Source organism: Netta rufina, assembly GCF_964035555.1.
Source record: "Netta rufina genome assembly, chromosome: 7".
In the NCBI taxonomy this organism is placed as follows: Eukaryota; Metazoa; Chordata; class Aves; order Anseriformes; family Anatidae; genus Netta; species Netta rufina.
The window spans coordinates 12,372,494-12,395,944 of record NC_140130.1 but is presented as its reverse complement, the minus strand read 5'-3'; the positions used below and the strand labels follow the sequence as shown (position 1 = coordinate 12,395,944).

Sequence of the window (23,451 nt, the reverse complement as noted above, 5' to 3'; positions counted from 1 at the left end):
GAGTCAAACACAGCTTACTGAGCTCCATTAACCCCATACAAAGCCAAAGCTGGTGCACGGCAGCAGGATCAATCCAAAGGGACAGAGGGTGGTAGTCCAGAGCCCCAAACCCTGCCTTCACCTTCCCATTGACCTGCTCACTGCCCCAGAGAAAGTGATTACAATTCTCTCTGCCCTTTTAGTCTGGGAGACGGAATAGCATGTTTTCTATTTACAAAACCATGAGCAGAGTGAGTGTGATCTCATGGGGGACTTCACACATCTTCTGGCACTGAAATGCCCAACATTTAACTCCAGCACAGTGCCAATATAGTCCTGTACTGGTTCAAGATGTTCTGGCTGCTGAGAGGAGAGTCTGGCACTGTTTCAGGGGTTAAACCTGTACATTTCAAAAGGAAAAGTTATTGCACAAACTAAAGAAAAGGTTTAAGCTGCTTTAGTCATCAAGTAAGCAAAGATACCTCCAACAGTCCCTGGAATTTATTTTCTAGGATTTATTGGACACTATTGGAATGAGAAATTCTTGGCATCAAATTGCAAAAAGGAAAGGGAAGTGCTACGGATGCCAAAATACTATTAATTAAGGGTCTTCAAGAAGTTCTTGTCTCCCTAGGAGCCACTTTCTCTTACATACACTTGGAAAATACAAAATCTTTCTTAAGAGTCCCTCTTACCAAGAGATTCTTAAAGTACTTCACATGCATTAAACACATAAGTAACTTTGCAAATTCCCTATAACCTGATTTTTACAGAAGTGTGTATATCCACACAGAATGTGTGAAATCCCAAATTCTTTACCTTGCACTGAAATGTGGAACAACCCCTGGGGATGCAGAATGTGTAACTCGTGCCCACCAGGAGGTGGCTAGTCCTGCCCCCAGGGCCAGACCAGTGAGAAGACCAAATATGCCTACCTGCTGCTTTCACTGGGCTTTGCATGGGACATATGGCTCACAGAGGTGACCGTTTTCCTTTCTACATATCCTTTACACTGAGCTGCTCCAACCATTATAGCAGAGCATGGCTGTGTTAGGGAATTCTCTCCAACACAGATAGCTCTTGGCATTTTTCAGGTCAATGGGAGAACAAACAGGTTGTAAAGGTCACAGTTTTGGCCACCCCATCATTAAACTTTATTTACAAATCTTTCTTTGTTTAAACCGTGGCAGCCAGACACCTTGTGACAGGCCAGGACTCCATCACAGACTACTGGCTGTATTGACATGAAATCTGTCTTCGCAGCCACCCACAGCTCTATGGCCTAAGTGTGACACATGGCTCTGAAAGCAGCCACCTGGTTCAGCTGGCAGGGCATTTGTGCAATATGTGCCAAAGGTGGCCACACCAAAACACTGCCATGAGACACTTCTCTATAACCATCTTAAGGCCCAGTGTTAAAACAAGGAGAAAAAAAAAAAAAAAAAAAAAAAAAAAAAGCAGATGATGGCTGAAGAGATATGGTGGACATTTTCAATGCCACTGGAGCTTCAAAGAACAATTATTTCATTAAGGAAAATTCCTAGACAATCCCAAGATGCAGATTGTCCTTCCTGGTACAGAGTCAGGCAAATTGCTTCAGCAGTTCCTGCCAGCCTGACCTGGAAAATGGCCTTACATCAGTTTAGCTCTGAGTCAATATGAAAAGCATATCAATCTGGCACTTGAAAGATACCATGAAGAGCAGCAATGCAAACAGCGGTACATCCTGTCCCTAGCTGTGGAAATCTCCAGTTCTTCATAATGAGATGAGGAAAAAAGCCATTCCAAAAAGCCCAGTTATATAATAAGGGTGGTGGTGGGAAAATTCATCCTGGCCCTGGAATGAAATAGCAAAAGCCCAGGAACATGTAAAGAACATGATGAAAGCAAATGGTGATTTAGCCCATCCTGTCTTTGTAGAAGACAAGGGATGAATGAATATTGCTGAGATACATAAACCAGTGTTTTTTGTCTGGGACACTTAGCAAATCAGCAACTGAGTCCTTGCTCAGTGTTTACATTGCTGCAAAGGGGATTTTTAAGGAGGGTTTTGAGCAAAAACTTTGAATTAGTTTCACACTTAAAATGTCCAGGGGATGATCGGGGTGACGGGTAGAATGCTGATGGTTTTATAAAGATGACAGTAGGCAGGGAAACAGGAAGGAAGAGGGAAATGTAATCTGACTCATTCCGACTTCAAGCATACTGGTCTGTGAGGTGCCAGGGAGACCGCTCCTCGGAGGGGAACCACCAAAAGCAATGACTGCTTTGTGCCCATGAGGTGCCCCTAGCAAAGTCAGCCTGTTTCCTTACAATGAAGATAATACATTAAACCACAAATAATATCTCCCACTAGGAGCAGAGCAGGATTTGAGCTTGGCAATGAAAGGGTTAGTGCTCTGAGGGAGCCTAGAGACCACACTGCATGTCTTAATTAGGAGGCTCATCAGCCCAGCTGCAATGAATTCAGGATTTCCTTATCTTGCTGCACTGGGAGGGTGGGGGAGCTACTGGTAAAACTTAGAAACGTGCTTGGTGGGGAGTTCTGGCTGATAATGTAAGTTTGGTTGTTGTTTTTTGGTGTTGGCGGGTTTGTTTTTCTTCTTATTGTGAAGCTTGTTGACTCAGTTGAATGGGAACCAAACTGAAAATCTGGTGGTCTGTTTTTAGAAGGTAACCTCTCTGCTCTGTAGGTCTTCAAACTGCATCTGTCGGTGGTGCTGGGAAGTAAGGCTTCCTGTGTTATTTGTTTGCAAAGTGTTTCCAGTTAAAAGGTATGCAATCAGTAAGGTTCCAGTCCAGCCCTTTGTGACAGAGGCAGCTATTGTCTTCTCTAGCTGCCTTACCCTGCTCCCAGTTGGGCAACATATGTGAGGGACTGAGGGGTTCCAGTGTCCAGCCCACCTCCAAGAAATGCCTGCTTATGTGAAGGATCTGGCAAACACTCTTGATTCCCTTGGCTGGTCCCCACCTTTCAGAGACAGCTCTGGGGATCCACATGCCAAGAGGTGGATAAGGAAACACTGGAACAGAATTTCTCTCTTCAGCTACTTTTTCAGCATTGGTATGATGTTAAAAATAAAGGAAGTGGTGCTATACGCAATGTGATGATGCGTGGCACACTTGAACAAATAGGTGATAAGCCTTTCTTTCCAACAACCTCCTGGTATGGCTATTGCTTTAGCTGTAAAGGTATTTTTTTAACTATGGTTAGGAAGGACAGATACCATAATAGCATTTCAATTATGACAACATTTAATTCTGTCCAAAGGTGATGGGATTGCATGTTTTTCCAGAGCCTTTGCTTACAGCTGACATTAATAACTGACAACAATCTGCTTAAGTGGGAATGGCACCTTGTTATTAGGATTTATAGAGGCTGATTTATTTATTTATTAGGATTTATTTAGGTATGGGATGGAGTATGTAGGGGCATGCCTGGGAAACTCAGGTTCTGCCTGGAGTTCAGTTTCTGGCTGCTGAACCCTGAAGGTGGTGGTAAGGGCTGCAGATCCACTCATTACCTGAAGCTGGAATGACCTGTGTTGGTCTAACTGGTTGGCAGTCTGTGCCTGGCCAGTACATTTGTTTAGGGCCCTTGGGTTGTTTGGTTTTATTTTGATTTATGAATTACACTTCAAAGATTTTTTTTTTTTTATCCCTGTCCCCTTGAAAAACAAAATCCAAACAAACAAAGCAACCAGCCAAATAAACAAAACAAGCTAACAAACAAAACCCTATGCTGGTACCCAATACTTCACTAGTTAAAAAAGAGGACAGAGAGAAGTATTTGAACTCTGTAAATAAGCATGAAGAAAATGCAACTCCTTGCCCTTCTTGAAGGGGGCTGATGTTTAAGCCCAAATACAATAGCTAAACCTAGATAGAAGGAACCATATAATTCTCCTAAACTGCTGGATTCTGCACACATAGTGTCTGTTCCCTCAGATGGCTTTCTCGGTTTCTGCTAGTTAAAGGATTTATCACTCAGGTTTGCAGAGGTGACTACTCCACCTTAGGGGGATAACTTCCTTTGGCTGTGATACCATTACTGTGACTATTTGACCTGAAATCCAGTGATTTTATTTTATTTTTTTTTCTTTTTAAAAAACAGCTGCTCAATACTAAAATATTCATGATCATTTATAGCTGTTTAACAGCATCTCTAAGGACTTGTGAAAGACCCTGTTCAAGCTATAAGTTGATTCAATTTGTGCTTGTTCTCTATGCATTTTTATTAATTGCATATACTGAGGTGAGCTCCTATAGTACTCCGGTATTCTTATACTGTCATTAGTTCTTGCATGACATGGAATAGCCTGTAATTGGAAAGCAATGAGCAAAGAGTTTTTTGATGACTTATTTTTGCTTTGGTATTTAGCCAACGTGCTAAAGCAAACAAAAATAAAGCAGCCCTAACTTGCAGAGTTCAGTTTAAGTCAGCAGGCGCCATGGCTGTTTGAAGTTTGCTGGAAAAAGGAGTTGGGTTGCCCTGTCATCGGCGTGAAGAAGTAAGGTTTTCATATACTGTAAATTATAAACATTCTCCAGTCTGTGAAGCGTCTGTGATGGTAACCAGACTAGCTACACTAATTATTAGCCCTGCACTAAAATGTCAAAAGGTGCTGAAGTTGTTTATCAGCTTGGATTTTCGTGAAGATAAGAAGTGAGTATATCCCTGCGCTGTGTCATGAATAAAACAGTAGGACAGACAAGTCACTGCCCTCACTCAGTTGCTATTTTTACGTGAAAGGAGGGAGAAATCTGAAGCTATCAAAACAGTAATTCAGTGGCTTGTACATACTCATATACAAAACTTAACCTGAGGGCCTGCATCTGTCTTCCCTGGCAGTCACGCAGGGCTTGTTCCTGACATGGGACTTATCTGTGGGGCTATGCACCGTGTGTGAAAGCAGAACAGTGGTACCTGAAGATGAGCGCGTCTGGAGAACAGCACTTCTATCTGTGGCTTTTTTGTGCTCTAGTTCCTTATAAATGGTCAGACCAGTGGCTTGATTTTGTTCCCAAAGAAAATATTCAATGCATGATCAATGTTTATGGTCAATCCAAAAGCCTTTTGAACATAGAAGGTTAAGTAAAAATACTGTTATAAATGTAGTTACATTAACTTCAGGCAGATAAAGTGTTTAATTACCAAGGCTGAACTGGAAAACCTCAAAAACTGCTGCTCTATGGCTTATGTCTGCTTTAGCTCTTCTGCCAAGCTATAGATACCTTTGCAGAGAACAGTTAAAGAGGTTACTTAGTAAAATTTTATCACTGGACAAGTGGAAGCAAAGCTTATTGCTTGCTGAAGAAAATGCCTGGAGGAAGGAGAAAAGACCCAGGCTTCTGTTTCCTTCTGAAGTCAAAGCTTAAGTCAGCTGTCAAGAAATTGGTCCTTAGGCTGACTTTAAGAAAATGTCAATTACTCAAGCTCCTTACTTAATGTAGGTAAATGTAGATGAGTCAAGTGTACCTACATTCATCCTTCTGTCTCGGGATTTAGATAAACACATGGTTATATTAATCTGCTAATGCCTGCTTCTAAATATTCTCAGAGAGAGGGCACTAGGATTTTCCCTCTAGAGAAATGGGTGTTTTGAGGAGACTACTCTGAATGTGGCATGACTTGTCAGTAGTTGTGAAGCAAGTCAGTGGTAGGGTAATGAATCTTTAATGTAGTGGCTAGATCTGTCTAATCTAGCTCTTCTAGATCTCCCAGCTTGGTTGGTTGTGGCTTCTCAGGCTGTAATTGCTTCTCACCTCTTAAATTGCTTAACAGCAAGTGGGTGCGATAAGCTTCTCTGTATGATTTGTGTACCTTCACTTCATGGAAGAGTTGAAGAGCAGCACGTGGCACCATCTCGCCTCACTTTAAATCTGCTGATCTTTAGAGTCTTGATCCAAAGCTTTCAGTGTTTACCATTCAGGACTTTCACACATCTACAGATCTTAAAAAGTGCTGCTCCCTGCCTGCTCAGTGGTGCGGAGGTAACAAAGCTGGCAGTGAAGAAGTTCAATCACTGCCATTGGATTGCTGAACTTCAAGCAGGGCTCAGAGCTCTCTGCTAGCAGTGTGATCCTTCCTGTAACAGGTAACAGCATCAGGGGAAGGTTTGGTGTGGATGTTGGTGGGGACACCTGTCTTATACACTGTACAGGGACCTCACAAGCTGTCTTTAATGTCTATTAACAGAAAGGTGGAAAAGGAAAGGACAGATGTTTGGTCAGAGGTGCGCAGTCTTGGAGGAACTCTCTAAATCTCGTACCAAGCTCTGCAGGGATCCTTTTCATCAGCTGAAGGCTAAACAACTGCCCACTTATGTTAGAGAAGTTCCAACACATGAGCACTATATTAGGGACAAGGGAGACCATTCACACTGCAAATTACTTTAACACATCCCCACAGGAGCCTTCATTTCTCAGCCTGTCCCTGGGCTGCCTGCAGCTGGATCTCCCCTGGGTTGCAGCCCAGTAACCTCCCTGACCTTCCCAGAATGAGCAGCAGTGGGGGTGGGAAGGCCCCACCAGATCCCCTAATCCCGGTGCCTCCTAATGCTGCTGAAAAACGAGCATATTTTGCGGGTGTCAAGATGGGGTTCTCAGGCTGCGAGGAGGCTATGAAGGTTATAAAGCGAGGGGAGAAACGGATGGACGTATTTTGACCCCTGCACTTTAATACCCACAGCCACATTCTGTTAACATCTCTGTTTCCTGCAGGAAATCTTGTCTCAATCTGACCTACAGTTTGAAAAACAAGAGTCAGGTTTCCTTTCATTTGGTGGGTCTTTTGACACTCCAAACATAAGAAAAATAACACCCGGAAATAGATATGTGCCTGTTTAAGGCACACTTAGGAAAGCATTTACCTCCTGTGCAGCTCTTACACGATGAAAGGTTCTGCTCAGAAATGTTCATTTTGGGTTAAATAGAACTTTAGGTCTGAGACACTTTTGTTTATATCATTTACATTCAGTAATGCCTTCTTGGCGCAGAAACCTCTGTGATGGCTGCCAAAGTTTAAAAGAGGCAAAGCTAAGGTCACTGTCAGAGGTAGGAACAATACATCATCTGCCCAGAGCGGGCCCCTCACAATGTGCTTAGGGCCTCAGTTTCTGCACTCATGGGAAGACAAAAACTTTTCCTAAATTGAATATAGTGAAGAAAATAAATTGCTTCCATCTATTTGCATGACAGGCTGGAATTTCATCTTGCAACTCCAGCTTTTGGATAGTTTTATCTCTATCTATAGCCACCCTCTGAACCAGTTGTTACACAGCATAGCTTCAAGTGTGATCTAAGCAAACGGGTATAAAACTCCACATTCTGCTTCAGATAAATTATAAAAATTGAGTGATCTAGTTTCAAATTAGACTTAAGGATTTTTTTTTCCCAGGTTGTGTTTGTTGGGGTAATGAAGATGTTATTTTATTAATTTAAATTGCAATGCATTTTGGAGGAAGATGGTTGTAAGAATGCCTTCATGTTTCACGGACAGGCCCCCGATGCTGAAACCCTGTTCTCTTACAAGCCCTTATGAATCCCTCTTTTCAGGATGCAACATGTGTACAATAGGTCCATTGCTTTCCATTCAACCACAAGTATCCACAGCCCTGATGAAGACACACGTATAGGTGCCTGGCAGGCTAGCTTAGTGCAAAGAGTCAAAGTCTCCTCCTCCCAAACACTTCCTATTTCCCTGCTACAATCTCCAACAGGTTTAGAAATCTGGGACTCCTGGGTTGGCAAGAGCACCCTGTGGGAGCAAGATGATCCCTCTAAGATGTTTGCTTGGTTGGCAGTTAGCTGGATGAGATGTAAATATAGACCACCAGATTCCTGAAATCCTTCTTGGGCATTGCACTTGTGTTCATTCAAAAGAGATGCCAAATCCTGCTGTGTCCTTGGAGTAGCTGGGGGTGGTCTTTTTATGTAGCAGGAACATATTTCTGCTTCAGGTATGAAAACCAGAGCTGTAGATCTCACAGAATTTCTCTGGACGGTGAGGGTATTTGCTTATCTTCAAACTGAACCTTGAGAGACAAAACATATCTCCCAAGATGCAGGTTTTGGAACACCACGCAACAGTTCTCCAAGTAGTAGCAGTTGTCAGCGGGTACGGAAGAGCTAAGAAAAAGGCCTACAGGAGGCTCCTTATAAACCCTCCTTCTCAAGCTACTGGGACTTGTTAGTATTTGCTCACACCAAAACCCAAGACAGAAAGAAATGGGCTAGGCTTGTGATTGTGTTAAAACTTGACAACTTAAAACCTACTGAGACTCAAAACAACTGTGCTGGCCTGGCTAGGCAACGAGGGACATAGACAAAACCCAGTCCTCCTAACTTTTCTGAAGTGAATCTCTCTGTAATTTTAGGTTCCGCTTCTAGTAGAAGTAGGTTCTACTTCTAGTTTTCATTCCTAGAAGAAACTGATCTATGTTGTGACACTTAGGAAATACCATCTGTCTGAGTTCTGTCAGAACTGCTGGAGGATTTGAATAGCTTTGTAAAACTTAATCAGTTCCTTTGCTCCACTATAACTTCTCTGGAACCCTGACAGAAACTGAAGAAAACTGCAAGGAAGCAAAGACTTAAATTCTTTCCATTTAATTTAATCATTTCATCATGGCTTTCTAAAAGAGGGAGAAGGGCAATGCAGGAGAGCGGCAAACTGGGCATCAGGCAGCTGGCAATTTCCCTAGGGGAGGAAACTGAGGACGGGTACAAATATCAATTATTATGTTTCAGAAAGCAGCCCAGAAGCTTTAAGGTGATATCCACTATCACTTCTTAGGCATCATTTATATCCATGCATCTAGTTTTGATAACAAAACACACTTGCTTTTGCCTCTTTGCAGTTCCTTATCAGTGTTGTACGATTAGCTTTGTAATATCTGTGCTTGGGTCTTCATGCAAATGCACGGAGTCAGAATTTAAATGAGTAACTTAAATTCAGAGTTAGAAAATTGCCTTGCATTGATCCTCACCTAGTGACTGTCAATAATGTGATCTCTTCTGAACTTCTATAACTCCTTGCAGTGGTGCTGTTTCTTGCTGTCTTGTACAAATCCACAAAATCCCCAAAACAAAGTTTAAATAAATAGGAGGGGAAGGGGAGTGACTTTGGCTTTTGGATAAAACCATTGTTTTGTACACATTTGGATTTCCTACTTATTCAATGCTTTTCATAAATGTATTAGTTGATGTCAGATTTGACTGATTGTGCAGTTGACCGGAGAAGCATCTTCCTTTTCTGAGTAATTGAGTCGATGTCGAAGGAGCAAAAGAGGAAGGGATGAAAAATCATTACCCAACAGTTATATCACAGTTACATCACCCCTTTGTTTGAGTTCCTTGGCATGGAAGACACTGTAAAATAACTGTAACTGAGAACTGCATGTATAAAATAGAGTTGTAATAGGAATCTTGCATGCTTTTGCCTCTGTTTGGGTGGGGTTTTTTGTTTGTTTCCCTGCGTGTACTGCCTGGCAAACTTTTCAAGACATGAATGTATTTCTGAGACCAAAAGCAAATGCCCATGCTCTTCTTAGTTACAAGTTTGCATATCCCAAGTGATCTGTAAGAGTTGCAATAATTTTCAACTAATTGGGAAGAATACATATAACTGCTCCATTTTCCATTGCTTTTTTTTTTTTTTTAACGATTGGATTAAAAAGAAATCAGTGGTAAAAAGAAGGCCCACATCTCTCTTCTGCATGACCTGATGTAAGTTTAGCAATTAATATTTTAGCTCTTGCCAGCTTTTCAAACACAGTTCAGCCTTTGATGTGATGTTATGTGGCTAAATACTTGTGCTGCCATGAAGCAGAAGCCCAACTATAAGTCACATTTGAACAAGGTAACACTAGAGGCAGAGCAGATGCACTGCAGAGCTGCAATAACATTGGTCTCACGTGTGGGGAGGGTAAGGAGGTAAAGAGGCTCTGGCTACTGGGTTAATATCAGCGTATCTTCACCAGCAGCTTGCTTCCATTAGGAACATTTCCTTGTTTATCCAAACAAGGAGCTCGTCCTTGTTTGGATAAAGAATCCCAAGGAAAAGCAATGCAATTGTACTTAGAATGCTTAAAAGTTTAAAATACGTCCTGGTGAGTAGAGAAGTCAAAAGCCATGCCTAAGGGATACAAATGGAAGACTAATTTGTATGATCACTTGGCTTCTCACTTCTGAAAATAATAAATACATGTTGTATACGATTCCTTTTCATATAACACCTTCATGGATATAGTTTGTTCTGGTTTTGGTTCCACTCCCTGTCCCAAGCAAAAGTGTTTTCCAAAGACAGAAGTAGCAAAACAGGAGGCCATGGCTGCAGAAGTAGAAACAGAAGAGCAGGAAAGCAAAAAAAAAAAAAAAAAAAAAAAAAAAAAGTGCTTCTGGGCTTGAAACTCGCCTTAGCACTCACCTGAATTTTGCATTTTACAATACACATCAAACTCGAATTGAAAATGCAGTAGCTGCTAGATCTGAGACTTTGAGACCACAATACAGCTGGGGGTGTGAAATCTGTACTTTCTGTGCTGAAGCAGCGCTTTCAAAACAGCTTTAGAGATGGCTGCACAGGAGGACAGAGGCTGACATGCTGATACCCCAGAAGTCTGCTGACTCACAGAGGTTCAGCTCTCTCAAATCCCTTGCAAGGAGCAGTGCAAAAAAGAAATGCACTAGACAGTGCAAGTACCAGTGTATGTTGTGGTGCATGTATACAGAAGCAATTAAGTTTTAAAGTTTGAATCATATGCTTTGCACTTCAATCACAGGGATTAAAAACAATGATTGTTTTGGATTGATTACTTTAGTTATCTGACAGCATTGTGCTAGTATTTCTTTCACCTTTGTAGGCAGTTTTGTGACAAGAAAACAGAAGGAAGTACATGTTGTTTTTGGTTTTCATTTTTTTTTTCTTTTTCCTCCCCTTTTAAATACCATTTGTAAAACCACAGAAAAGCCTTTGCACCCGGGGAGGAGGCAGAGAGAATGCACCTGAACTGCCATGCAAGTTCTTGAAAAGCAGTCTCAAAGTAGTTGACTGTGACTTTACATAGCCACAAGATATCTGTAAAGTGCCATCATACTGAGTCAGAGAGCAGACGGGCCTCCAAAATAAGAATTGCTGAGCTATTGCCTTTCCAAGTTAAGTTTAACTTAAGTTTCAGTTTTAGCACTTAAATAAGCAATAATGAGAAAAATCAAGGCAAGGAGATCAATCAAATAATAATCACTGTTATTAATGGATGTTTTAAGAGTAATTTACAGCTGGCAGTCTTAGTGGAATGTTTAATTATTCCATAACACACTTTTTTCTCAAACATGTGAAATTCTTACTACTTTAAATTTAATCTAAATGACTTTTGTCAGGCTGCTCACATTTTGAGGATGTAGATATAGTTGCTAGATTTTATTTGCAGACTTAGCTTTTTTGTGTGTATGTGTTTTTGAAGTAATACTTGAACTTTCTCCTTTTCTTAAGAAAAACCTAAATGTTTCAGCTTGAGAAATAGTAACATCTAATACTGAAAATGTAAAGGCCAATCAAGGCCAGCAGCCAGACTCCCTTGCTATTGCCTTTGTCCAGGTAAGAAAACCTTACTGCAGGAACAGCCCTGTGCAGTGTGTTTGATGCTTTGTGGTCCTACACACTTCGTCTGTGCTAAAAGTAAATCTTACACTTACTGGGAGAATAAGTAAATACAGGAACCAAGACTTTTTGAAGTTATTTTCAACGTGACTTCATCTACTGAAGGCAACCTATACACTGCGCTATGTTTAAGGACACTTCAGGAAGAGGAGAAAGATAACTGTGGTTGTTGAGTCTGCAATGGAGAAGCAAGGAGTCCAGTCTGAGCAGGCTTTGTGCTGAGTGGATCACAGATACGCTCTGTGCTACAGCACCTAACGACTGGCCAGAGAACCAGGGGAGTCAGAAGTGTCCCAGAGCATAGGGCCCTTTCTGCTAATCCTCATCTCTGCTCTGTTTGCCCTAGGACCTCACCGGCTGCGAGCAGCTTCACACAAGGTGTTTTGTCTCTTGCAAAGTGTTTTGTCTTTGAAGTCTTTGTTTGTGGCTGTTGAGATGGCAGTTCGTTTAGTGGGACACTGGTCTGATCTTGTATGGCAATCCCTGTATTACTCTGATACTTAGATGATGAGAGAACTCATATTGTGGTTTTGTTGTTGTTGTTTTTCCTTACTGTTAAGTAACAGTAAGGAAAACAGTTTCCTTACTTACCCTTCAAATTAGTTCACCTAGGGTAAAGAAGAGGTCTTTCTTCGTAATGTATTCAGCTAGTTTTTTGCCAAAAATTCTATGAAGGACAGACAGGAAACAAGGTTGTTTGATAGAAAATGTATTTTCTGTAGAAATGCTATATTCCTACCACACGTCTTCCTGTTCTTGCAAGTGTTTCATCATTTATTTATTTTTAACAATAATATACATGAATGTCATTGTCTTATTAACCTTTCATCTTTAGAAAGCTGATTCACAAGCTGTACTGATCCCAGTGCTGCAGACCTGCTTCTGTTCCACTGGGGTTTCATCAGGATTTGCTGTAGTATAGGCTCTAACTTCTTTTTCTTTAATTCCCCAAATTTTCCTTCCTGAGGGAGTGATCTGCACTTTAATGCAGCTGATTGAACTAGCTCATGTTCTCTCATTCCCAGTTAGTTCCTCTCTTGCCTGTAAAGAATGGATCTGCAGGTCCCTGAGTCAAAAACATGAACTGCTTCTCAAAAACATGGATTGTTTTCTAATCCCATATATGCAGTTATTTGTGCTTAAATAAGACCTGGTTTGGATCTGGAAAGTGGCTGCTGTAGAGGTTTCTGGAAGGAATTCCCCTCTTGGAAGACATGCAAAGCATTGTACGTGGGTAAAGAATTCGCTAGGACATGGGCTCCTTCTCGTGTAAATATTGGCCTGTTCTGGAATTAGCACTTTATGTTCAAAGAAACAAGTTTGATTATAATATGGTAACTTGGAGTTAGTTGTAGCTGTCTCCTCTTGACCGAAGTCAGCACTGATTTAGTAGGAAGCCTACTGCGAGAGTAGAAAAATGCCATATGACTCTATTGCCCCATTATTCTAGGTTTCTCAATTATACCACGCAATGACACAAAGCCACAGTTACCTGGCTATGTCTCAAATGCCTTAATTCCCATGTAACCAGCCTCACAACAAAACCTCAAATACTTGGCTCTGACGGATGGTGTTATAATGAGGGTGGAGTTGGGTTCAATAGCCAATTTAATACATCTTAATGTTCTAACATGCTTTCGTTTCATATCTAGGACATTAAATGCTGCAGTAAAGTTTTATTTAAAGCAGGTCTGTTTTGCAAAATGAGTCTTGCATATGGAACAAAACATTCATTGTCGCTTTACTGTTTAAACCTTTATTATTGCTTCTTTTTCTGGGTACAATGGGCTTTTATGCACCAAACAGCTGTGTTCATCATGTTTATTTAGAAGGCGTCCATTGTAGTGGAAAAAGTCTGGAGGACAAAAATCTTGGTGAAGTGCAAGACTACTCTGTGGGTGCTGGCTCTTTTTTTTTTTTTTCTGCCCAGTTCTTTGGTCAGCATGCAAGTCACATACACAGGCACTGCCATGCAGACTTGCAAACCCAGTATAATAGCAACTTCTCACAAGTACTGTCTCTTATTACAAGCAATCTCCTCCAGAAAATTTTCAGTTGCAAAGCAACCTACGGGGCGCATAACTATTTTATACCCTGTGATCCTACCATTTCTCAATCTGGTGCTATTTTGGCCTCTCATTAGGTCACTTTCCAAATATTGTATACAGCTCCTTGTCAATCATTGTCACAGCCCAGCTCCAGGATAAGCCAGCCCAGGACAAAACTGGGAGGAAAAAATGCCAACCAAAGCAAGCACTGTGCAGAAAACAGTCAACGCTTTAACTGTGGAAAGCTACGTGTCTTCCAAAGATAGCATAAGCCCACTTGATGCAAAAGTAGCACACAACACTACTGCTCCCCAAAATAATTTTACGCAGTCAAAATACTTGGTGTACGCTGAATGGCATCCGCAAATAAACAGATGTTAGAATTTCAAGAATTAAGAGCATGACATTGTAGGGAACTCGTGTGGCTCCTGCCAAAAAGCAGTCTAGTTTAGTTTCTGGAAAGAACAGGACATTCAACATATTGACAGAACTTTTTTTTTGTTGTTGTTGTTTTGAGCAACAGTATCTCTAACACCTTCCAAACCCCTTAATGAAAGATGCAGAATAAGCAGACAGCATCAGCCCGGGGAACTAAAGCATTCCCTCTCTTCTTCAGAGCTCACCCAGTGTGCAAGTGTGCTGTTGTGCCCTGAGAGGTGGCAGCGTCCCCTTCCCTCTGCCCAGACCCCCTCTCTAAGTGCGAGCCGCGTTAATGCATAGTTCAGGTGAAGACTGGAAATAGAGAAAAGTGTCTCTACCAGCAGGGTGGTCAATGCTATTGTTGCCGCAGGCTGGAAAAGGAACAAACTAACGTGCTCTGTCTTTAAAGAATATTAATATCTGCATAGAATCAAATGACTCCTTATTTCCTGCAAGCTCACCAGGCTTTCTACAGAACTGGTGGCTCTTGGTGGCTGTCACTAGTATACCTCAGGAAACAGGAAAAGGTGAAAAGGAGTCATGTAAGGTGGCACCCGTATGCCTCAGAGGGGTGGAGGGGAGCTTGGTGTGCTGCTTCTGGCCCAGGGAGCCTGAGGTGGGGCTGGCCAGTGCCCCCGGGAGGTGGCCACAGCTGGGGGAAGGCCTGGCCTGCCGGGAAATGGTGTTCCAAAGGAAAGGGTTTTGGGAAAAAATGGAAAGAAATGTGAACCGAGGGGGAAGGGGGAGAGTGTGACAAAATGATTAGCTCCTACTCACAACGGGTGTAGTACAAACAGAAAAAAACTTAGAGAAACGTTAGGAAAACTTTCTCAGAGGTCTGCATGCATCCTTCGTGTACTTTGTGTGGGTGGGTTTCTGTGTTTGTTTTTTCTTGTGAGAAAAAGGGAGGAAAATGAGGACCTGCTGTGAGCGGGGTGCATCCTGACGTTTGGAAACATGGAGCCGAGCGGTGTCCCGCTCTTCAAAGAAGCCATGTAGGCCAGTCCCGGACTCTTACCGCTACCTGGAGAGCACAGAGCTCATCAAAATCCCCGACTGGTAACCAGTGGGTAGGGAGCTGGAGGCTTGTGTTATGCTCCCTCTTGGCCTTTAAGCAAAATCACTGTGTTGTGAAGTCTGCATGTATTTAAACTGGGTATGTTAGGCTTACTGAGGTTGGGTGCATCAGACCGGCTGGGTTTTGATTTAGATACTCTCAAAAATAGTGTCAGTGTTGAGACTGGATGTGCTTTGCAAGATCCTGAAGGAAGAAATTATTTCTAATTAAGGAAAAAAGTATGTGTGTGTGTGCAGCTCTGGCTCTCCACTACTAACAGCTATAGCATCGTGACTGCTGGGGCATTTGAATTTTCAATTAACAGCCCCTTTGCTGACAGAAAAGCAATAGGTATTTTGGCCGAGAACGCATTTTAAACCTCTGCTGTGACTGAAATGGCTCCCAAATGTCACTGGGGGAGTGCCGCAGCGGGTCGGGCGCGCAGCCCACCCAGCCCTCGCCAGTGGAGGCCCGAGGCAGGAGCCCCGTGGCCGGGAGGAGCGCGGCTGCTGCTGGGGGACCTCCTGCGGGCGCTCGGCCCGGCGGAGGGAGAGGTGCCCCCTGCAGCGGCGAGGTCCCTCCGATGCAGAAGTGCTTGACCTCAACAACTTCCTGCGCCAGGGCTCTCCGCAGTGAATTGTCTTTGTGTGCCCTACGCTTTGGTTGCTTTCCTTCCTTCTCGTTTCCTACGGGCTGCTCCGCGCCTGACGCGAGGCGCGCACAACTTTTCCCCCAGCTCGCAGCCCCCTCCTTCCACCCTCGCCCCCCGTGCTTACGGCTACACTCGCAGAAGTGATTTCAGCACGGATTTTAGGTGTCGGGGGGGCGGTTTCGAGCCGTCGGGCCGCCTGTAGCAGCCCTTTCCCCCCCCCCCCCCGGTGGTAGCCGGCGTGCGGCCGCTCCCCGCAGCGTCCCCGCGGCCGGGCCGCGAGCCCAGGGGCAGCCCCGGGGCGGGCGGCGGCATCATGGCGGTCAGGGCTCGGCGGGGACCGCGCACTCACCTCGCTGCGCTGCAGCTGGAAGAAGCTGTTGAGATAGCTGGAGCCGAGCGAGGAGCCCAGCTCCGGCGGGCTCTTGGTGTAGCCGAGGTCGGGGTGCTGCGAGGAGGAGGGCTCGGGGCGGAAGGCATCGAAGGCGCTGGCCTGGTGCGTGTCTTGTAGCGAGAGATAGACCCAGTTGAGGAGCTGGGCGGGCTGGTAGACGGACGCGGCGCTGGTGTCGATGGCTGACAGCAGGCTCATCTTTCCCCCGAGCGCGCCCGGCGGCGGCCGGCTCCGCGGTGCCGCTCCCCTTGCGGGCGCTCCGGCTCCGGCCCCGCCGCCGTCCCCGCCCGGGCCGCCCGCTGCCGCCCGCCTGGAGGCCGGGCCGGGGGCTCGCTGCGCCCCGCGCCGCCCTACGGCCCGCCGAGCCCGCCCAGCCCCAGCCCCAGCCGCAGCGCTCGGCGCCCCACCGGCATCGCCGCGGGCCGCGCAGCCAACTTTCCGCCTGCCCCCTTCCCTTCCCTTCTCTTCCCTCCCTCCGCCCGTCCCTCCCCGCCCGCCCCGCTATCTGTCTTTATTCCCACTCCCGGGGCACCGCCGGGGAGGAGCTGCCGGCGCTCCGGCGGCGCCGCGCCCCCACGGGCCTCCCGCCCGCCAAGGGGGTGCGGGGACGGGGAGGGCGCCGGCCGGACCCCTCCGGGGCTTCCCCTTCGCTGTCCCCTTGCCCCTTCCCGGGGAGGACCGCGCTCGCCCCGGGCTCCGTGCGGGGCTCCCCCGCCGCTCCCCGTCCCTCCCCCGGCTCCGTGGGGGAGCGCCCTCCCCGCCGCACCGCCGTCGGGGCAGCGCTGCACGGCCCGGCGCGGGCAGGGCTTCCCAAAAAAGGCCGGCGAGCCGTGCCCTGCTCCCTCGGAAAGCCAGGGAGGTAGCCCCGGGACGCGCGGGAGTTAAAGCGAGTAGGCCTTTTAAGGAGCCTGGTAGCACGAAAGGGGATGATGGATGGTCCTGCGCTTAGGAAGGAGCCCGAGTGGGTAAGCTGGTCCTTACAGCCCGTAAACATCCCCGCCGCATCGCCTGCGGTGGCTGGAGCGGCGTAGGGTAGCTGCTCAGTGCGAACACCACACCGGGAGGTTTTAAAACAAAAGAAGGTGATTGAAAGACTCGAGCAAGGCTCCTTGTGCTGTTTCCTGAGTTGCAGAAGACTAGCACAATCTCTCTCTCTCTCTAAAAAAAAAAAAAAAAACAAAACAAAAAAAAAAAAACCAAAAAAAAACTTCCTTAATTTTTTTTTTTTAAATCTGACCTTTCCAACATCAAAGTTGGCATCCAGGTTGCCATAATGAGCCATACGTCTCTGTTCAGAGAGAAGAAAAATGGCCCTTCTGAAAAGGCAGGGTTGTAAGCTGTAGAAAATGCAGGTCAGCATACACACAGCAGACAGCACTTTTTGGTTGTCAGTAGCAAACCCAAAAGATGGATGTGTTTTACTTCTGAAAGCTGTAGTTAACTGCACAGCTATCTGCCTGCAAGAGCTAAGTGAAGGTGTGAGGACTGTAACTTTCCCCAGCCGCAAAGCAAGGTCGAGTTTGGAAAACTGACAGCAAGTTAAGCTCCTTTAATGGTGCTTACATAGAGATAGATGGATATTTACTGGGAAAGTTCTTGCAGTGTGAATGCAATTTGCTCATTTATAAGCTCTCTTGTTTTACAAGCGCTTTGGAGCACATCTAAATATGTGCATATCAGCACGAGAAGGAACAAACTACACCAGTGCAAAGGGCCTCTTCAACTGTCTGCAGCACAGATCATAACAACAGCAGAACTAAATCAAAGCGCACCCCCAACTCAAACAGTTGCATGAGGTATTATTCAAACAAAAAGTCTGAATGAGGTTTAATCACTTAATAAATTATGGATGAGGATTTTCCAGGATTTGCTGGTAAATGGTAAAAGAAGAAATACAGATTGCATTTGAGGAACTTGCCTTTCTGGCAGATGGTGACAGTGGAGTCAGGATATGGTAGAAAATCTAGGAGGGGGAACTGGGCTGAAGCTGCTTGATTTGCAGTTGTGGACTTTGTTTCTGTGAGCATGCTAATTCCTTCCTTAAAGACAATTTCAATTTTTATCACTTCCCTCTTTTACTTGACAAATTAGAGTATATTTATTTTCTATTTAACAGCTCCAATGTTTGTTCTTTTCAGAAGGATGCTGTGAAGCTCACAGGAGTTCTGAACAAGTAGGAAAGGCGATGTAATGGGCTTTACAAGTAGTATATGTGAAAATATAGAGTGGCTGAGGTGATAGAGTGTTTGGGAATAAGTGGTTTTGGTAAGTTTAGGTACTCCTCTACAAACCCAATGTAGTTCTCCTTGGAGCTGGTTGGTTGGGTCACTTCAGGCACACAACACAGCAAAGACTGCAATGGGGCGAGGGAAGGCAAAGCTGAAGTACGTGCGCTATGGCTGCTGCATCCAGAGGTGCACCAGTCTCTGTTGGCATTTAGGGTATGTGCATTCTGCCAGATGCATTTGGACGTCTCAAGTTCTTTTAATTTCCTCTCTGTGGTAGTCCTGGTGGCTTCTAGTACCCATGCAGAAGAATGAGTGAATTGAATGGGTTCTTTATTCAGCGTGTCAAGAGAGACTGCAACTGCCTCCGCTCTGAATAGCTCAACCAAAGAGCACTTGCATGGAGGGGTTTGGTTGTCATCCTGGTCTGCTGCTCCAGTTTCTTCTGGAAAATAGCTTCCAGGCATTCTTCCTCTTCTGAATTTAACACCACTTTTATCTTAGCAAAATGCTGCTACCACTGTTGCAGATGTCCTGTTCTCCTAAAGATGGTAACTTTTTTTTCGTTCCAAGTCCACTCTTTCTTCACCTCTAGAAGTCATAGGTCAGTGAGGAGGGGATGGGTGCAAATGGTCAGCGTAGCAGATGTATCACAGTAGAGAGAGAGAAAAAAAAAAGTTGCCAAGATCAATGTTGTCAGTTGTTCTCTGAAAAGGTGTGTTGTGGAAAAACTATCCAGTGGCTACAAGGTATCTTCAGCACGTGTTGATCACATAGGGCTGGCGTATAAACAACACCACCTGTATAGATTACTCATCAGCTGTATGGTGCTGAAACAGTTACTTATTTATCCTCCTGGTGTTACTCATGAGTATTGCTAGTGAAGCCAGAAAATAACTGGAACTGTAACATGAAGCTTTAAATGGCTGCATGGCTTACATGACTTGGATAATAGTCCTGAAAGAGGTCAAAGTTAAACACACGGAGAGTATCCATCATTTTCACCTCAGTCCTATTCCCTAAGCAGCAGGTGACCATGTAATTTATTAATGACCTTGTAACCACTCACCTTAGCGAGCTGGACCTCTTGCAGCTGCTCTGTTCCCAAGGAATCTTTGCAAAAGCGAGGAACATAATTTCTGGCCAGGACTCTTTTCATTAATCTAAAGTAGTCATGTTCCTTCTTTTGGTGCTCATGCCTTTAGATGAAGTCAGCCTTTAAATTGTCCTTCAGAAATGTGTGTTTGTGTTAATTGTTCGTGGTTTTTGTTTGTTTGTTGTTTTTGTTTTTCTTTTCCAAATGATATTCCATATTTTAAAAATAAATGTACTCTAAAAGAAGATGTTTTGGATTCTCATTATTTTTAAAGAGTTCTTGGTTGAAATTGCTGTCAGCTTAGTTTATCTCTGGGTTAGATGGGACTCCAAAAGGGAAATAGAAAGAATACCTAACACTGGCAATCAGACTAGAGAGCTTGAACCCATCACTGTATTCTCTGTTTTGTGTAAGCTGGGCATGTGTAATGCAATGGGCCTTCCAGCTCTAGCATGGAAGGAGTATTCCAAACTGAATGTTTTTCATGTGCTAAGGCAGAGATTCTTATCTTATTATGAAATAATGTGGAAATAGCACGTATATGCTCTTCAGGTTCTGAGAAGGCATTTCAGTTTTACAGCTATAAAACTGTATAAGTGCATCTGCATGTGGTGTGATGAGTTATGGAAGTTACAGATGCTTGTGCTTGCTGCATAGGTACGACGCTTCTGCTGCCAGAAACAGAACAGTGTAAATCAAAGTTCATGAAATTGAGGCTAGGAAGTGCATGCAGTTGTGTTTGTTGCACCACGTGATTTTGCAGCTATCCCAAGGCCCAGCTGCAGCCTTGTGTTCAGGTACAAAAGTTAAAATTCCCATTTTCTTCTGCTGGGCAGAGGCAACTTGAAGTACCTTCCTCCTAGAGCTTTGACATAGAAGGTTCTGGAAATGAATGAACATGAATTTATAGCTTATTCACAGGCAGACTTTTAGTAAATACATACCACATGCAGCAATGATTTGTTGTGGGTAGTGTGCCAAACACAGTTCCTATAAGATTGTCTCAAACCACAAAGTGGGTAATGGGTGTAACAGATCTTCTTGGAGCACGTGGGTTTTGCACCTGGCCAGTTCATGGTTTCAAGTCTCAGGGCCTCCCCACTTGCTCTATGTTCAGATGTCAGTGCATTGCTGAATAATTGCATGAAAAAACTGTGGCAGATATGAGCAGCTGTACGAGAAATATTGGGTTTGGATTTTGTGTGTGTGTGTGTGTTATTTTGCCAAGCATGGGTTTCTCAAGTGCTCTGTTTATTTTGCATTAAAAGGCAGGAGGTTCTCACCTCTAGTACTGACCTAGAAGTTCAGCATCCCTGGCCAGAACTGTGGCTGAGGCATCTTATCCTTTTTATTTAGCCCATTCTCGCCCCTTGCCCTTGCTTGACCCAGGAGTCCCAGAGTGTGAGGAGTCCAAGGAAGGGAACAGAGCAGAGAAGGGCAGCAGAGGTTAGGGAGAGAGACCTGGGTGCAGAAGCAGCCCCTCTGCCCTACCTGAAGAAGCTGCTGGTGGTGCTGCTGGCATCATATAATACTGCGCTTGTCACAGAGACTATCACTACCTCCTGCTTCAGCATTGTGCTCTCACCAGTTTCTTTTGAAGTTTCCTTATGTACCTCGGATTATCAATGATTTTGCTTTTTCTATTATCCCAGGTATCCATTTGGATGACAGAGCAAGGATTTAATTTGTTCACTGGACTACATGCTGCTTACTTGCTGTGACTACTGGGGCTGCGCTGAATCTAAAGTGGGCATTGCTTGTGTTTAGCACTCACCCTGCTCCAGGAAAGTTTGTTTCCTGGTTACTTCCAGTTGACACAGTATTTATATCAGAATCGGAAACTCTCCAAGGAGGTTTCAGGCAGTTCCTTACGTAAAAGGAATGAACTGCAGATGCTTGAAGATGAGATTTCTTTTCACGTCCCAATATTTGGTCCTTTGTCTCATGCAAGGTCTCAATTTTTGCCTCAGTCAGCACACCTCGTGTGTCTCTGAAATTCTCTGTGGTTGCCTAGAACTCATCTTTTCATATCCCCTGGATTTGAGGTATCTGATGCCAGCAGGGTCTGCTTACAGCTCTGGACAGGCAGAAGCTGCCACCTAGCATCATCCTGTCAAGGGCCAAAAAGTCATCAGCTTTTATAACAGATAAGTTGCATGTATGTTTTGGATAGACTTACTACATCAGCTCTGGTGTATGATTTTATGAGGACAGTTATGTCACTGCAGGCATAAATAGGAACTGAGCAACTCATATATATATATATACACGTACTTCTGTTAATTAGCAATAAGAATAACTGCTTTCTTGTTTTCTTTCTTATTATCATGGATAAGAGAGATCAAGTTCTGTTGTTGGATGTTTGTTTTGCTTATTAAGGTGAAACATTATTTTTATGCTCTGTGTGGATCTAGACACCTCAGCAGGTGCATTATAAGGCTTTGCAAAGAGGAGACCGGTATCAGGCTGCGTGCCCTGACCCAGCCCTGTCCCCTGCAGTTAGAGTACCACCTTCTCCTCTTAGAGAGACACTAGCAGGCTTGTTCAGCCCTCTATCTTAAAGGTAGCTGTTAATTTAAAGGTGTTAACATGCACCACCTGGTCCTATGAGGCTGGGATTAGTCAGGCATATCATTAGCACTAATAACTTGTTGAATGAAAAGTAAAAACGAAAGGTGAGGAAATCAGCTAGGGCATAATTGCTCCAAAATTAACTTTCCACTGTTTCTGCCTTATGGAATGTCCAATGTGCCAGAAAATATGAAGAGTGAATGAACAGATGATGTATTTCTTGTCAAACTAATGAAACAGGTGTGAGGTTTATTTTTCTGCTTTTAATATTGATTGCACCTTGTTTTCTGCCCCTTGTCTCAAACCAACCCATAGCCCAGGGCTGGCTGCACAGCAGCCGAAGCACCTTCTGCAGCTGATGTGTCCACCTCGCTGCTTCTGCCACAGAATCCCTGTCACTGTAAGCCTCTGAGGAAAAAACACTTTCTCATTTATGCTTTCAGAGATGCTTCTAAAAGTATGTAAAAAAAAAAAAATAATAATAACAATAATAATGAACTGCTTGGGTAAACAGGGACATGGAAAAACCAGGGTATATCTGGTATAATCCTAATACTCACTTTATAGACCACAGAAAAAGGTCTTGTTTGTTCTTATGTTGGAGAAATATAAAGGATAGATAGAAAGTCCCATTATAAGTCTTCGTTGTTTTGTGATGGCTTCACTCTACACTGCCTCTGAGGAAGCCCCTTTCAGGAAGGTGGCTTTAGCTCTGCAGCATTCATGACATGGTGATGATTGTTGCAGGTGGTACATGTTCCTGCCATTGCCAAATTCCAGCTTCAATAATGGCACGGTTACGTATTGCTGTAACACCAAAAACATTTTTCCCATCCCTCTGCAATGATTTTTGTAAATGAATGCTACAGAGAAATGGTATTTAACAGATTTATTCAGGTCCAGAGAAAGAAAAACAGTACTCAAATGAGCCAATTTTTTTGGTTAAATTCATTTTGAATTAATGAAAATTCTCTTACAAAATATCTGTATTGACAAAATTTGTACAGAAAAATCTAAAACAAACCTGTTGAGTCTCTGGGTTCTGGAAACCCATCTAGGTTTTCTAGACAAGGAAAAATGTTTGGTTTAGTTGCATTGGGGGAAAAAAAAAAAAAAAAAAAAAAAAAAACACAAAGGAATTTGTTTAATGCCACTTTTAGTAAATATGAAATTACTGACTCTTTTATCTGTATTTATAGTTTGCTTTTATGTACTCACTGATGGGTTTTGAATGAAGGACGACAGGGTACTGAGTGAAAGTTAAATGTTTTTTTGAGTTGTTAAATGGTCTCTGTTCATCTTTGCCTTTTTGGGTTCAGAGAAAAGGAGAGTAAATTAATATCATGTTTA

The 23,451-nt window shown here is 43.9% G+C and overlaps 1 protein-coding gene across 1 annotated transcript in view; it reads right to left on the bottom strand.

The window, feature by feature from the left end:
- The window catches only part of ZCCHC24 (zinc finger CCHC-type containing 24), a 111,725-nt gene extending 95,053 nt beyond the window's left edge, over nt 1-16,672 (bottom strand). Inside the window, exon 1 of the mRNA XM_084290075.1 lies at nt 16,168-16,672. Within this exon, the coding sequence (XP_084146201.1) occupies nt 16,168-16,407 (240 nt within the window). The 5' untranslated portion in view covers nt 16,408-16,672. The remainder of the gene's footprint in view (nt 1-16,167) is intronic.
- Between the last annotated feature and the right edge of the window lie 6,779 nt (nt 16,673-23,451).